Raw genomic sequence first — 13,951 nt, forward strand, 5'->3', positions numbered from 1 at the left:
AGGAGAATGGCAAGAATCGTGCAAGCTAACAGGCGGACCACAAACGGACAAATAACGGTACAGTACAACAGTGGTGTGCCAAACAGCATCTTGGAATGCACAACTTGTCGGTCCTTGTCATGGAAGGGCAATTGCAGCAGGAGACCACACCGGGTCCTACTCCTATCAGCTAAAAACAAGAAGCCTGTGGGCCTGTGATCAGCAACACGGGACAATTGAGGATTGGAAAAACGTTGCTTGGAGTGAATTCACGTTACTTGAGTGGCCTGCACAGTCCCCAGACCTCAACCCAGTAGAACATCTTTGGAATGAGATGGAACAGGCTGTTCGGAATATGAATGTACTGCCATCTAATCTGCAGCAACTGCGTGATGCCATTGCGTCAGCATGGACCAACATCCCTGCGGAACTTTTCTGACATCTTGTAGAATACCCTGAAGAATTCCGGCTGTTCTGGAGGCAAAGGTGGGTCCGACCCGTTACTTGATGGGTGTACCTAATAGACAGGCTATCAAGTTGCAGGTGATGATATCTTTCTCACAGCAAGACATCCTCAAACATTGTGACATTATGAAAGGTCAACAGCTGTGTGTTTGCCCAGTGATGGGAGATTGGACTGAGATGTCTGATGGAAAGGCTTATGTTTTACACACTCTGTTTTCATTTCTCTTTCCCTTTCCTTCTTTCTATCTCTGTTTTCTATTTTTCAATGGGCTTCGGGCTCAGTCACTGAGCCTGTTAGTCTTTTTCGGGTTTATTTTCTTCCTCAGTTTTAAGCGAATGACGAAGGGCAGCATGGGCACAATCTGAGGAATGGTCTCTGCTGTGTCAATAAGGGAAAGGGAGATACCTAGTCAGTTGTACAACTGAATGCCTTCAACTGAAATCTGTCTTCCTCATTTAACCCAAACCCTCTGAATCAGAGGTGCGGGGTGGGGGGGCTGCCTTAATCGACATCCACGTCTTCGGCGCCCAGGGAACAGTGGGTTAACTGCCTAACTCAGGGGCAGACCGACAGATTTTTTTTATCTAATTGTAACAGGTCAAAGTGTTAGACTGTGAGAGAGGGAGGCACTTTCTTATGGTCTAATCAATTCTTTGTGTTTTTCTCTGCAGATACAGACACACGGGATAGGGGCAATGAAGATGCCACCCCCACACCCCCGTCTGAACATGAAGATGACAACTCTCTAGGCTATACAGGTACTGCAAGGATCTCTCTCTCTCTCTCTCTCTCTGTATCTACCTTTCAATAAGAATTCAATTTCAGCCTTGAATGTTATTGTTTACTCTTAAAAGGAACGCACAATCCCTCCATCAGTGCTCAGACTGTCTGCAATAGGCTGAGAGAGGCTGGACTGAGGGCTTGTTGTAAGGCAGGTCCTCACTGGCAACAACGTCGCCTATGGGCACAAACCCACCGTCACTGGAGCAGACAGGACTGGCAAAAAGTGCTCTTCACTGACGAGTCGCGGTTTTGTCTCACCAGGGGTGATGGTCGGATGCACATTTATTGTTGAAGGAATGAGCGTTACACCAAGGCCTGTACCATGGCCAGCGAAGAGCCCAGATCTCAATCCCATTGAGCATGTCTGGGACCTGTTGGATTGGAGGGTGAGGGCTAGGCCATTCCCCCCCAGAAATGTCTGGGAACTTGCAGGTGCCTTGGTGGAAGAGTGTGGTAACATCTCACAGCAAGAACTGGCAAATCTGGTGCAGTCCATGAGGAGGAGATGCACTGCAGTACTTAATGCAGCTGGTGGCCACACCAGATACTGGCTGTTACTTTTGATTTTGACCCCCCCTTTGTTCAGGGACACATTATTCCATTTCGGTTAGTCACATGTCTGTGGAACTTGTTCAATTTATGTCTCAGTTGTTGAATCTTGTTATGTTCATACAAATATTTACACATGTTAAGTTTGCTGAAAATAAACGCAGTTGACAGTGGGAGGACGTTTCTTTTTTTGCTGAGTTTATGTTTGCAGTGCTGTGAAAAAGTGTTTTCCCCCATTCTAATTTTCTCAAACTTTTGCATATTTTTCATACTGAATTTTACGAGATCTTCAAACAAAATGTAATATTATATAAAGGGAACATGAGTGAACAAATAACACAACAATTACATACTTATTTAATTTATTTCATAAACAACGTTATGCAACACCCAATGCCCCTGTGTAAAAAAGTAATTGCCCCCTTCCACTCAATAACTGGTTGTGCCACCTTTAGCTGTAATGACTGCAACAAAATGCTTCCTGTAGTTGCTCTGTAGTTGTCTCTTACATCGCTGTGGAGGAATTTTGGCCCACTCTTCCATGCAGAACTGCTTTAACTCAGCCACATTTGTTTCCAGTTCATCACCTTACAGAAAGAAAATGAGTAGGTGAAATTAACAGGGGGTATCATGCCACCCAATGCTGAGACACAATTATTATCATAAAACTGAATGGTAAACAATGACCCAAATCATGATGGAGCATGTTAAAAATGCTCGTTCATGGCCCAAATGTTCAAAATTGTCAAGAGTCAGCACAAACAAAAACTCCTGTGCAACTAGGATTTTGATTATTACAGGCAACTAACTGTCTTTTCCGTAAATCTGTGGAATCTAGGCGAAAGGAGCCACTGGCCATTAGGAAATGAAACTAATGTGTTCTAATATTTAACTCCAAGAATGATGGAAATTCAGCATCATGACTGGGACCAAACAGTCCCAGGTAGCAGATTGTGTTCCCTTCAGCTGGTCGGGACTACAAATTCACTGGATGCCAGTTCAGCAGCGGCCACGGAACCTCGAGTGCTCCTTCCAAAGGCAACATAATTCAATCTCTTCTCCGTTTCCCTTGGTATATTATTGTAAAGGTTCACTGTCGAGGGAGGTACCGTCATAGAGCAAATAAGCAAATTGATTGAGTTTCTCTCCATTCCGTTCCCAGAGCCTTCTCTCCCGTGGCCTAGGAGAGTGACAAACTGCACGTTCAGGCTACACAGAACAGATTGGAATGTGCTAAAGATCACAGCTTGAATGTAAGGGTCATGACCATATTACACTCCCTTGTTCACCATTTGAACACAACTATCCAGTGAAAGGAATTCAGATGTGATCAGGCACAGCCAAGCTGCTACCTTGACAACACAGTATTATCTGAAAAACACATCATTCAGATCTGTTATTGACTATATTATACATATTCGATGGGCTACACCGAACAAACAAAATGGCAAAATATGGCAACCCTCTTTCAAGGCTGGTAGGTGTTACATGGAGGAAGATGGGAGGAAGATGAACCCAACAACACCCTATACATTTGTGCCTACTTGCCTACCATGTCGACTGTGTTGTATTGGAACTATTTTATTATAGTGCGAGTGACGCAAGTGTACTCATGGCGCCATAAAAGGTGATTGGACGAGTCGGTCCGTGTGCACCCGTCAAGTAGCAAGTCCAGTGAAAAACAGTCGCCGGTGTTATGTCGCTAGCTACCTAGCTATGCTTACTGTTTCATTCAAGTCAACCAAAGTTATATTCACCTCTGGATTCTTCATATAAAGCATAACATTACATGGTGTCAGAAGATCAGCAACGATGGCTAAGTTTCCACCTCCAGAAAACTTTGACTTCAGTCACTCAGAACACTGCCCAGAATGGAGCCAATGATTTAAGTGTTACAAGATTTCAACTAAGCTAAACAAAGAGGATGGAGAGGTACAGGTTTGTACTCTGTTCTATTAGCAGGGGAAGGAAGACCTCCTCTCTCTTTCTCTCTCTTTCTCCCTCTTTTTCTCTTCTCTGACCATGCCTCAGGACTACCTGGCCTGATGACTCCTGATTTCGGCTCTCTCTCTCTACCGCACCTGCTATCTCTAACTCTGAATGATCAGCTATGAAAACCCAACTGACATTTACACCTGAGGTGCTGACCTGTTGCACCCTCTACAACCACTGTGATTATTACTATCTATGAACGTTTGAACATCTTGGCCATGTACTGTTATAATTTCCACCCGGCACAGCCAGAAGAGGACTGGCCAACCCTCAGAGCCTGGTTCCTCTCTAGGTTTCTTCCTAGGTTCCTGCCTTTATAGGGAGTTTTTCCTAGCCACCGTGCTTTTACATCTGCATTGCTTGCTGCTTGGGGTTTTAGGCTGGGTTTCTGTATAGCACTTTGTGACATCGGCTGATGTAAAAAGGACTTTATAAAATAATTTGATTGATTGATTGATTCATGTTTTCCGTGGAGGAGAATCAGAATGATTATTAGACCGTTATGGGTAATCTGGAAAATAATTTTGTGCCCAAAGTGAACATTATTCATGAAAGTTCCCGCTTTCATTAGCGAGCCAAAAAGCTTGCGGAAATCTAGCTGATACATGCACTTTCGATATTGCCAAGAACTAAAATATCCGGGGCAGGTTGGTCATAGGTATATTAGATAATGAGTTGTCAGAGAAGCTTCAGCTATTGCCTGAGTTGACAAATGACAAATCAGTAGAACTTATGAGGCAGTTAGAGCAAGTAAAAGGGCATATTAGCGAACAAGGGACTAATGCTAACGGTGCACAGCTCAGTGAAGTAGCATACAAACACACGCCGCACAATAACAAATAGAGACACAAAAACAGGTATGGACAAAGCAGACGGGCCAAAACAAAATTACACAATTTGAATGACAGGATGCAAATGCTTCAGATGTGGTAAGGCACATGCTACAGAGGAATGATTTGCTGCTAGGAATGCAACATGTTGCAACTGTAGGAAGCTGGCCAAGATCCAGGACATCAGGGCCTCCCGGGTGGAGCTGTGGTCTAGCTGTGCCACCAGAGATTCTGGGTTCGAGCCCAGGCTCTGTCGCAGCCGGCCTCGACCGGGAGGCCCATGGGGCGGCCGGGTTAGGGAGGGTTTGGCCGGCAGGGATATCCTTGTCTCATCGCGCACTAGCGACTCCTGTGGTGGGCCGGGCGCAGTGCACGCTGACCAGGTCGCCAGATGTACGGTGTTTCCTCTGACACATTGGTGCGGCTGTTTTCCGGGTTGGATGGGCATTGTGTCAAGAAGCAGTGCGGCTTGGTTGGGTTGTGTTTTGGAGGACGCATGGCTCTCGACCTTCACCTCTCCCGAGTCCGTACGGGAGTTGCAGCGATGAGACAAGACTGTAACTACTACCAATTGGATACAACGAAATTGGGGAGAAAAAAAGGGGTCAAATTATTTAAAAAAAAGATCCAGGCCATCGCCCAGCTGGAACTGCCAAGCAATGTGACTGATCTGAGGAGTATACTGGGTATGATTCACTACCTAGGTAGGTACCTACTAGGTCTAGCTGATGTCACCAAACCAATCAACGACCTGCTCAAGAGTGATGCTTCATGGACACGGAGTGCAGTGCAGGAGGAGGCCTTTAGGAACGTAGAGCAAATCGTCACAGAGTCACCTGCACCGGCATTCTATGATATGACAAAGCCTAACATAGTCCGGTAGTAGTTCTGGGTTTGGCGGGGTCCTACTATAGAAACATGATGGAAAGTTAAAGCCAGTAGCTTAGTGCTCCAGGACTCTCACAGATGCTGAGAAAGCACAGTCTGAACATGTGACAACTTTACCAGATATCTGAATAGATGCATTCACACTGCAGAGGGATCACAAACCCCTCATTCCACTGATAAACTGTAAAGACCTTGACGTAGTGCCTTTGAGGTACCAGAGACTGTTGATGCGCATGATGTGTTGTAACCCTACAGCTGAGTATGTGCCGTGGAAGCAGCTTGTTATAGCACACAGCCTTTCCAGACTGTGTGGAGGACAAGCTCGTGGTAATTGCTGGAGCGGAATGAGTGGAATAATATCAAACACATCTAACACATGGGTTCCATGTGTTAAGCCAACAGGCATCACGATTGAGAGGAACATCACAGTGGCATTCAGTTTGTCAATTTGCAGAGAAGAGAAACAGAGAGAGAGGAAAGAAAGAGAAGAGAAACAGAGAGAGAGGAAAGAAAGAGAAGAGAAACACAGAGAGAGGGAAGAAAAAGAAGAGAAACACAGAGAGAGGGAAGAAAGAGGAGAGAAACACAGAGAGAGGGAAGAAAGAGAAGAGAAACAGAGAGGGAAGAAAGAGAAGAGAAACACAGAGAGAGGGAAGAAAGAGAAGAGAAACACAGAGGGGGAAGAAAGAGAAGAGAAACACAGAGAGAGGGAAGAAAGAGAAGAGAAACACAGAGAGAGGGAAGAAAGAGAAGAGAAACACAGAGAGAGGGAGAAAGAGAAGAGAAACAGAGAGGGAAGAAAGAGAAGAGAAACACAGAGAGAGGGAAGAAAGAGAAGAGAAACACAGAGAGAGGGAAGAAAGAGAAGAGAAACACAGAGAGAGGGAAGAAAGAGAAGAGAAACACAGAGAGAGGGAAGAAAGAGAAGAGAAACACAGAGAGAGGGAAGAAAGAGAAGAGAAACACAGAGAGAGGGAAGAAAGAGAAGAGAAACACAGAGAGGGGGAAGAAAGAGAAGAGAAACACAGAGAGAGGGAAGAAAGAGAAGAGAAACACAGAGAGAGGGAAGAAAGAGAAGAGAAACACAGAGAGGGAAGAAAGAGAAGAGCAGCACAGAGAGAGGGAAGAAAGAGAAGAGAAATACAGAGAGAGGGAAGAAAGAGAAGAGAAACACAGAGAGAGCGAAGAAAGAGAAGAGAAACACAGAGAGAGGGAAGAAAGAGAAGAGAAACACAGAGAGAGGGAAGAAAGAGAAGAGCAGCACAGAGAGAGGGAAGAAAGAGAAGAGCAACACAGAGAGAGGGAAGAAAGAGAAGAGAAACACAGAGAGAGGGAAGAAAGAGAAGAGAAACACAGAGAGAGGGAAGAAAGAGAAGAGAAACACAGAGAGAGGGAAGAAAGAGAAGAGAAACACAGAGAGAGGGAAGAAAGAGAAGAGCAGCACAGAGAGAGGGAAGAAAGAGAAGAGCTGCACAGAGAGAGGGAAGAAAGAGAAGAGCAACACAGAGAGGGGGAAGAAAGAGAAGAGAAACACAGAGAGAGGGAAGAAAGAGAAGAGCAGCACAGAGAGAGGGAAGAAAGAGAAGAGAAACACAGAGAGAGGGAAGAAAGAGAAGAGAAACACAGAGAGAGGGAAGAAAGAGAAGAGCAGCACAGAGAGAGGGAAGAAAGAGAAGAGCAACACAGAGAGAGGGAAGAAAGAGAAGAGAAACACAGAGAGAGGGAAGAAAGAGAAGAGAAACACAGAGAGAGGGAAGAAAGAGAAGAGCAGCATGGTTTGTGCATCAGCAGTTCCAGACGTGGTGTAAGATAGAGAATATGAAGGCCGTCTGTCATATTTCACATTCTCATTGTGTGAATGACCCTGAGTGACTAGAGTGCTGCGCTCTGCGCTGAGTGGGGCTGACGAATGGAGAGAGAGAGAGGCAGAGCGTGGTGGAAAATGGGAGAGTTGGTGGATAGGTTGTTACAGATAATGGGGAGAAAGGGAAGACGCAGGAAGAGGGGGAGGTGAAATAGAAAATATTTGAAGATGAGAAATATGAAAGAGAGAAAGGGAAGATAGTGTTAGTGCCAGACACCCAGGAATGGAGTTTAGACAAACTGGAATCTAAATTGACTGGTTAACACCACCAACGTTAACAAAGACAAATTATAACAGCCATCAGTGATTATGCACTCTATGTACATGAGGAATACCAATGTAAAATGGTACTGTATAATACTAAAATATTGTTGTAATGTATACAATACCATCCATCAACACCATGAAACACACACAATAACTACATAAGCTTAATTGACTCCCAAATGCCCTTAATGTCCTCAGTGATTGAGGAGCTCATTTCTACGGAGTTCTTGTGATTATGATGAGCTTATAGGGAAAGACACTGGATTTTTTGTTGTTGTGCTTCTTATTTACTGAAAGCTGCCTGACAGCAATACATGCCTTGTATAGGGGGGATTCCAGATGTCCTTGTCAGGAACACATAGCTAGTCAGGCATATGTTTAGCAGCACCTGCAGGTGTACTGTATGTTAGACTGGTAGCTACACAAAGAACAAGCTGTTGGAAAGACGGAGTGGGATGGGCAGAAGCATGGTTCCTCTGTGTGAAAACACAAAGAAATCAGTTCTGTAGGAGCTACTCTTCACCACGAAGGTGACCCCACCGATATTTTCATGTGAAAGAGAAACAAAACATCAATCACTTATGACTAATTAATTATACAGAACTAACTATGCCATTATGCAATTATACACTAACTACAAAGCACTAATTATGCAGTGTTTGTTGCTGTTCGTATCTATGGAGATAGCACTTAATATGATTTATTCCTTCATGAATATCAGTGACAGTTTTAGTTAGTGTTTGGGTTCAGTCTTCTTTGGTCTGGCTCGGAACCAATTTAAAGCTGGAGCTTTGAGTAGCAAAACAATCATTTTCAATATTTGCCATTGTCTGATCCCTCTGGCTTATTACTCCTTTCTCTATGACAACCAATATAATATTTGTGTTTCTCTTTGTGTCCACTTGTACTATCTGTTGCTGTAGTTACATTAGTCTTGGAGAGGCATTGGATGGTCAGGCGGACCTGTGAAATGTACCGTAGAAATCATAAACTCTGCACTCTGCAATGTGTGCTGCACCTGCTGTTATGTTGGCCACACGCATGTACGGTCAGCTGTCCTAGTGGACCTCTACTTCATATTTATCACATTAGCCACGCTCTGCAGCTTTTGTTTAGGCAGCTGGCCTGCCACTATAGTCTCTGCTCTCCCTGGGAGAATCTGGGTGTTTGTGTAGGCAACCTTCTGACTCTTCTACACTGTGATGTGGTTGGAGGGAGGCCTCTTCTCCTCTTCTCGACACCACATCCTCTGAGGTTAGTTAGCACATGTGATCCTGTGGCTCAGTTGGTAGAGCATGGCGTTTGCAACGCCAGGGTTGTGGGTTCAATTCCCACGGGGGGACCAGGGTTCAATTCCCACGGGGGGAGCGGGATGAATATGTATGAGCTTTCCAATTTGTAAGTCGCTCTGGATAAGAGCGTCTGCTAAATGACAAAAAAAAAAAAAAAAAAAAAAAAATCCTCTGCTCTGGAAGGGGATTTGATGGCAAACTCACAGAATGTCATTGGATGTATTGACACGGATCCTTTCGTGTTTTGAGAGGAGAACAGTTTTCAACACTATTTGTCTCAGGAGGGGACTGGTTACAGAGGGATAATTCAATGGGATGTATGTGTCCAGGCTTAAGTGGTTGTTTGTCTTCTTGGACTTCCTCAGCCTTTTACCCTGAAGTTTTGATTGATTGCCACCCATCCAAAACTGATCTACACTACCTTACCCCCTTTAAATAATGACCTCATCCTTCCTTTACCCCAGAGAGAGATGGAGGGGTACAAGGAGAAGAGTATCCAGCGTGATAGTGGTTGGGGGGAATGGGGGAGGTAGAGGGTGGGGTAGTGAAAGTGGGAGGATGGAGGACTGAGAAAGTAGATCACATGTTCTTTTTTCTCATTCATCTTCTACAGGACCAAGCAGTTGTCACGTTGAGGTTATAGGACAGAAAATAGTGAAAGAATCGGCATAATGTAGCCTAGTGGTTAGAGTGTTTGACCAGTAACCAAAAGGTTGCTGGATTGAATCCCCGAGCTGACAAGGTAAAAATCTGTTGTTCTGCCCCTGAACAAGGCAGTTAACCCACTGTTCCCCTGTAGGCCATCATTGTAAATAAGAATTTGTTCTTAACTGACTTGCCTGCTTAAAAAAAAGTGTGCATGTGTTAATGTGTGTGAAGGGGTGGAAAAACTCAATGTGCTGATGGTTAGCCTGTAAGTACCCATATTTTACTGTTTGTTTACCAGTGGCGCTGGGCTGGGTTGCTATGCTGCTGTGTGCTGTACTGGTTCCAGAACTGGTCTCGTTTCATCTGCAAGCATACAGCTGGGCCGGCAGGGGCACACTCAGAGCAATAAAGAGATGTGAGGCAGGGAGGGAAGGCTTTCTTCCACCATAGGAGCAATGCTGAGGTTTCTCTATGTGGACACATTGGAGTAAAGAGATGCTTTCTTGACAGCGAGAGAGAGAGAGGTGGTGGAGAGAATAGGGACATAGAAAGAGTCAGAGAAATGGACACTTTCTGCAGCTCTGGGTTCATGTGTCAGGGTAATGTGTAACATGGTGCAGATTTTAAGAATAAGGAATGTCTCACATGTTGCAGGACATGCCAACAGTCGGTCATCAACATCCGTTTCCCCTTAGTCAATCGCTTAGTACAAAACCATTGCAGCTTTGATAGTTTTAAGCAATTGTAGGCTGGAAATTAAAATAGTCTGGAATTTCCCTCAGCCACGAAAACATGTGATATGAGTTACCATGTTGGAAGATGGATAGAGCATCAAAGCTGGTAAATGCTGTACATTTTTTTTGTAGAAAGAGCATGAAAGAGAAGAATACCCTCTTGTGAATAATCTCTAACATGATGCAAGTCAGCCAGCAGAGGGTGTGCTTGCTCTCTGGTCATGAAGCAAGCCAGAGCACAGGGTTAGGCAAATTCCACTACATTCCAACAATAAACCCATTAAGCCCTCAGGAGAGTTATGTATCTTTATTGACACTTATTCAATGGTAAAATGTTCTTATTTGGTTGTATTTAAAACAGATGAAATATGTTCTCACTATGCTACATTTTTTTCATATGAAAATCATACGCTTTTATTCATACAAAATCAGATGTTTGTGTATTCTTATATTAAAAAAAATAAATACAAATAAATTAAGTGCATTCAAATTCATGCACTGGACTTGAAAAGTAAATGGTCATTCTGTCTGATGTTGGCATTGGAATGCTGAGACTGAGAGGTCTCTGGGGTCGATCTTAATTCATGATTAAGAGAAGTGCAACACTGCTCCTGGCTAATCTCTGCCAAAGTGAATTTTAATTGGCTTATTAAGATAATATCTTGTGCCCAAGTGAGCCATTTGCGGGATTGAAAGGTCGCGTATAAACACATATGGTGTGAGACCTTGGTTCACACGGTCGTGTTAAACACAGTTATGTCTCCCAGCGGGTGAACGACGTCGTGCCGTCCCTTTGACTTTTCATTGAATAGGATGTGAAGGGAGCACCCTGTCTGTCAAACCATCCCTTTCACTTTATAAAACTCACACAGGGGACACCATTGGCTGTTGTTTAACATTTATTCTGCTGTTGTTTGAGTAGAGAAAAATTGCCGAAGAAATAAAAAATGTCCCCATCACTTTGTGTTCTGCAAGTAGACGAATTAGACTGCTCATATAATTTAGTATAATTTTAATCAATTTGGTAAGACACATTAGTTAAAAATAATTCAAAAGACACTTTTAATTTTAAATGTAATTAATTAAATAAGCAAGACGCGAAGTTGCTCTGGCTGGCCACAATCATATTAAGTAAAATAATATTGGTTTTAGATTTAGTTTAACATTTGCACACATATATTAACATTTGCACACTCTAACGTAATAGGTAAATACATTCAATGAAGGTTTCCCGTGTTAAAATAGCCTCTGTGAAAAACCCCATTGTGGACTAGGAAGAGTGCACACTATGCAGCACTCACTAAGCGCTGCCCTTTTCAAACGTCCCTTCAGCCCTAAGTGCACGAAGTCGGGTGAGCGCCGGCTGGTTTGAGAAACAGGCAAATTAAATCAGGAAAGTGACTGAACTGAAGTTGGACGTTTGGATTTTGGACTCTGCCATATCACTCATGCGAAAGAAAACTATGACAAAGTGGAAATAATATTTGATCACAGATGAATTCGGCTAAAACCTCAGAGTTTAGTCTTGGATTTACGAAACTCACTCGGATTCGAGAAGAAGATCCCAGTTATGTGGACGATCTCGTGGGCAACCCTAATAATGTGACCGGGAGGTTTGGTATGAGCTATCAGTAAAGTATTATCTTTGTAACAGTGTACAGAAATACCAATCGTCCCGCACGGAGTTATTCGGAGACTTGCTCTCAGCATAGGCTACCCCAGCGCAGCGCACAGCCACAGAAAAGAGAGTTGGAGACGGCGCGGTAGGCTATTTTACTCAAGAAGGAAGCAGAACATTTTTTATAAATATAATTATTTAGATCGAATAGGCCATATCAAACATTTGTGGATAATACACATCAGCTTCAGTCCTCTGCTTTGGAATGATGCCTGCGTGTTCAGTGGGGATTTACTTTCTACTCGGATTTATTCACATTTGTTCAGGTAAAGACTGCACTATTTCACCTTATCTGACTTGGCTTATGACTTTGAATTTGAAAAGTAATATTCCTGGAATAGTCTATTCTCATGTGTGAGCATTTATGAGCGTGTGCTTGTGTGCGGAAATTAAAGATGGCATGGCATGGGTGAGGTGAGTGCATAAGTATCGACTGACTTAGAACTGTACTAAAACTGTACTATCATCCTTTCATATCTGTTTCCCTCTTTGACGTTGTGTGCCAAGCCCAGCAGTGTGGCATGAAGTGGTCTTTGTCTGAATCATGGTCTGACTGTTGACAACCAGGATGTGCTCTTACTGCCTTAGTTGTGTAAAATAACAAGCTCTCATAGTCTCACGTCAGAATTTGAAGTTCATCGATGTTTCTCAAAAATCTAATTTCGAAGTTGTTCCAAACATCACATGTTGAAGTGTTTGGTTACATCTCTGTATGTTACCGGGTGAAGTGTAGGCATTAACTCAGCATTCTTGAGGTTAGGTAAATGAACTCCGAATGGTAAAGGTTAGGTTTAAAACAAAAATATAAACATCTACTTTCTATAGCTGGATTTGAACATGCAACCTTTATAACCAGAGGCAGATGCTTACTGTATGCCCACCCGGCATCCCTGTCTACAACGCCTACTTGAAAGTAACAGCACTCACTCACTGTTGCCCCTTGTGGCTGATTTCCACGTCATCTCCGGATGTCCTCAGACATATATATATATATATATATATATATATATATATATATATATATATATATATATATATATATATATATATATATATATATATATATATATATATATATATATATATATATATATATACATCAAATACTGACTTGTATCCCAGGTGAACTGCCTGCTGTAAACATTTGTAATTATGAATCACTGGCAATCACATCAGCAGAGATCCTGAGATAAAGAATGAGACCATGTCCTCCTTATATTGTTTTAGTGTCCTGACTGTGCCTTCTCCTGGGTAGTCACCTGTCAGGGTGCCAGCTTTTCCGCTATCGGTGTTACACTTAGAGTCAACGTGATAAAGAGTGTGTTGTGTGTGTGTGTGTGTGTGAGAGAGAAAGAGCAAGAGTGACTTGAAATAGTCATTCTTCAGGAGTAAAGCAGGAACACACAAAGGGTTTGTAAACGTGTAACAACCGGTCAACACACACTTTCTGGTCGCTGAGATCAGCATTGGTGCCTGTTAATGGCTAACAGTAGAAAGAGGCCCAGGTCACTGGAGAGAGGCCTAATGAAGTCCTATTAACAACACCGCTAGTCTGAACAGGCTTGTGTACATACTGATGGGACTGTCCCGCATTGATAGGACTAACAGTGATATAGAGATTTATAATATACTCTTTAATCAAAACCAAAGCCTTTTCTGTTTGGTTGTGAATGAGCAAACTGCACTTAGCTATATGAACAAGGCATTTTATTGTATTTTACATTTTATTGTGATCCCCGTTAGCTGATGCCAATGGCGAGAGATTATCCTCCTGTTGTCCGACTCATAACGAAAAATACATTACAGACATAAATACTTAACAATTTACAAAAACATTAACATAGACATTACAACTAAGTCAGATAGGGGAGAGGCATTGTGTTTTGAAGTGTTGTTTTATTCGTTTATTTAAAGCACATTTTTTCTGTTCGCTCGAGTAATTTGAGATGGAAGGGAGTTCCATGTGATCATGGCTCTATAC

The 13,951-nt window shown here is 43.0% G+C and overlaps 1 protein-coding gene across 2 annotated transcripts in view; it reads left to right on the forward strand.

Moving 5' to 3' along the window:
• LOC129868827 (roundabout homolog 1-like) overlaps window positions 1-13,951 on the forward strand; it is a 233,498-nt gene that overhangs the window by 40,526 nt on the left and 179,021 nt on the right. Inside the window, exon 3 of one of the 2 annotated variants that reach the window (XM_055943104.1) lies at window positions 1,117-1,203. In XM_055943104.1, the coding sequence (XP_055799079.1) occupies window positions 1,117-1,203 (87 nt within the window). Of the gene's footprint in view, window positions 1-1,116; window positions 1,204-11,551; window positions 12,237-13,951 lie in introns of those variants that run through there. The other variant, XM_055943105.1, reaches the window with a different exon arrangement.

This window comes from Salvelinus fontinalis, chromosome 13 (assembly GCF_029448725.1).
Source record: "Salvelinus fontinalis isolate EN_2023a chromosome 13, ASM2944872v1, whole genome shotgun sequence".
Lineage (NCBI taxonomy): Eukaryota > Metazoa > Chordata > Actinopteri > Salmoniformes > Salmonidae > Salvelinus > Salvelinus fontinalis.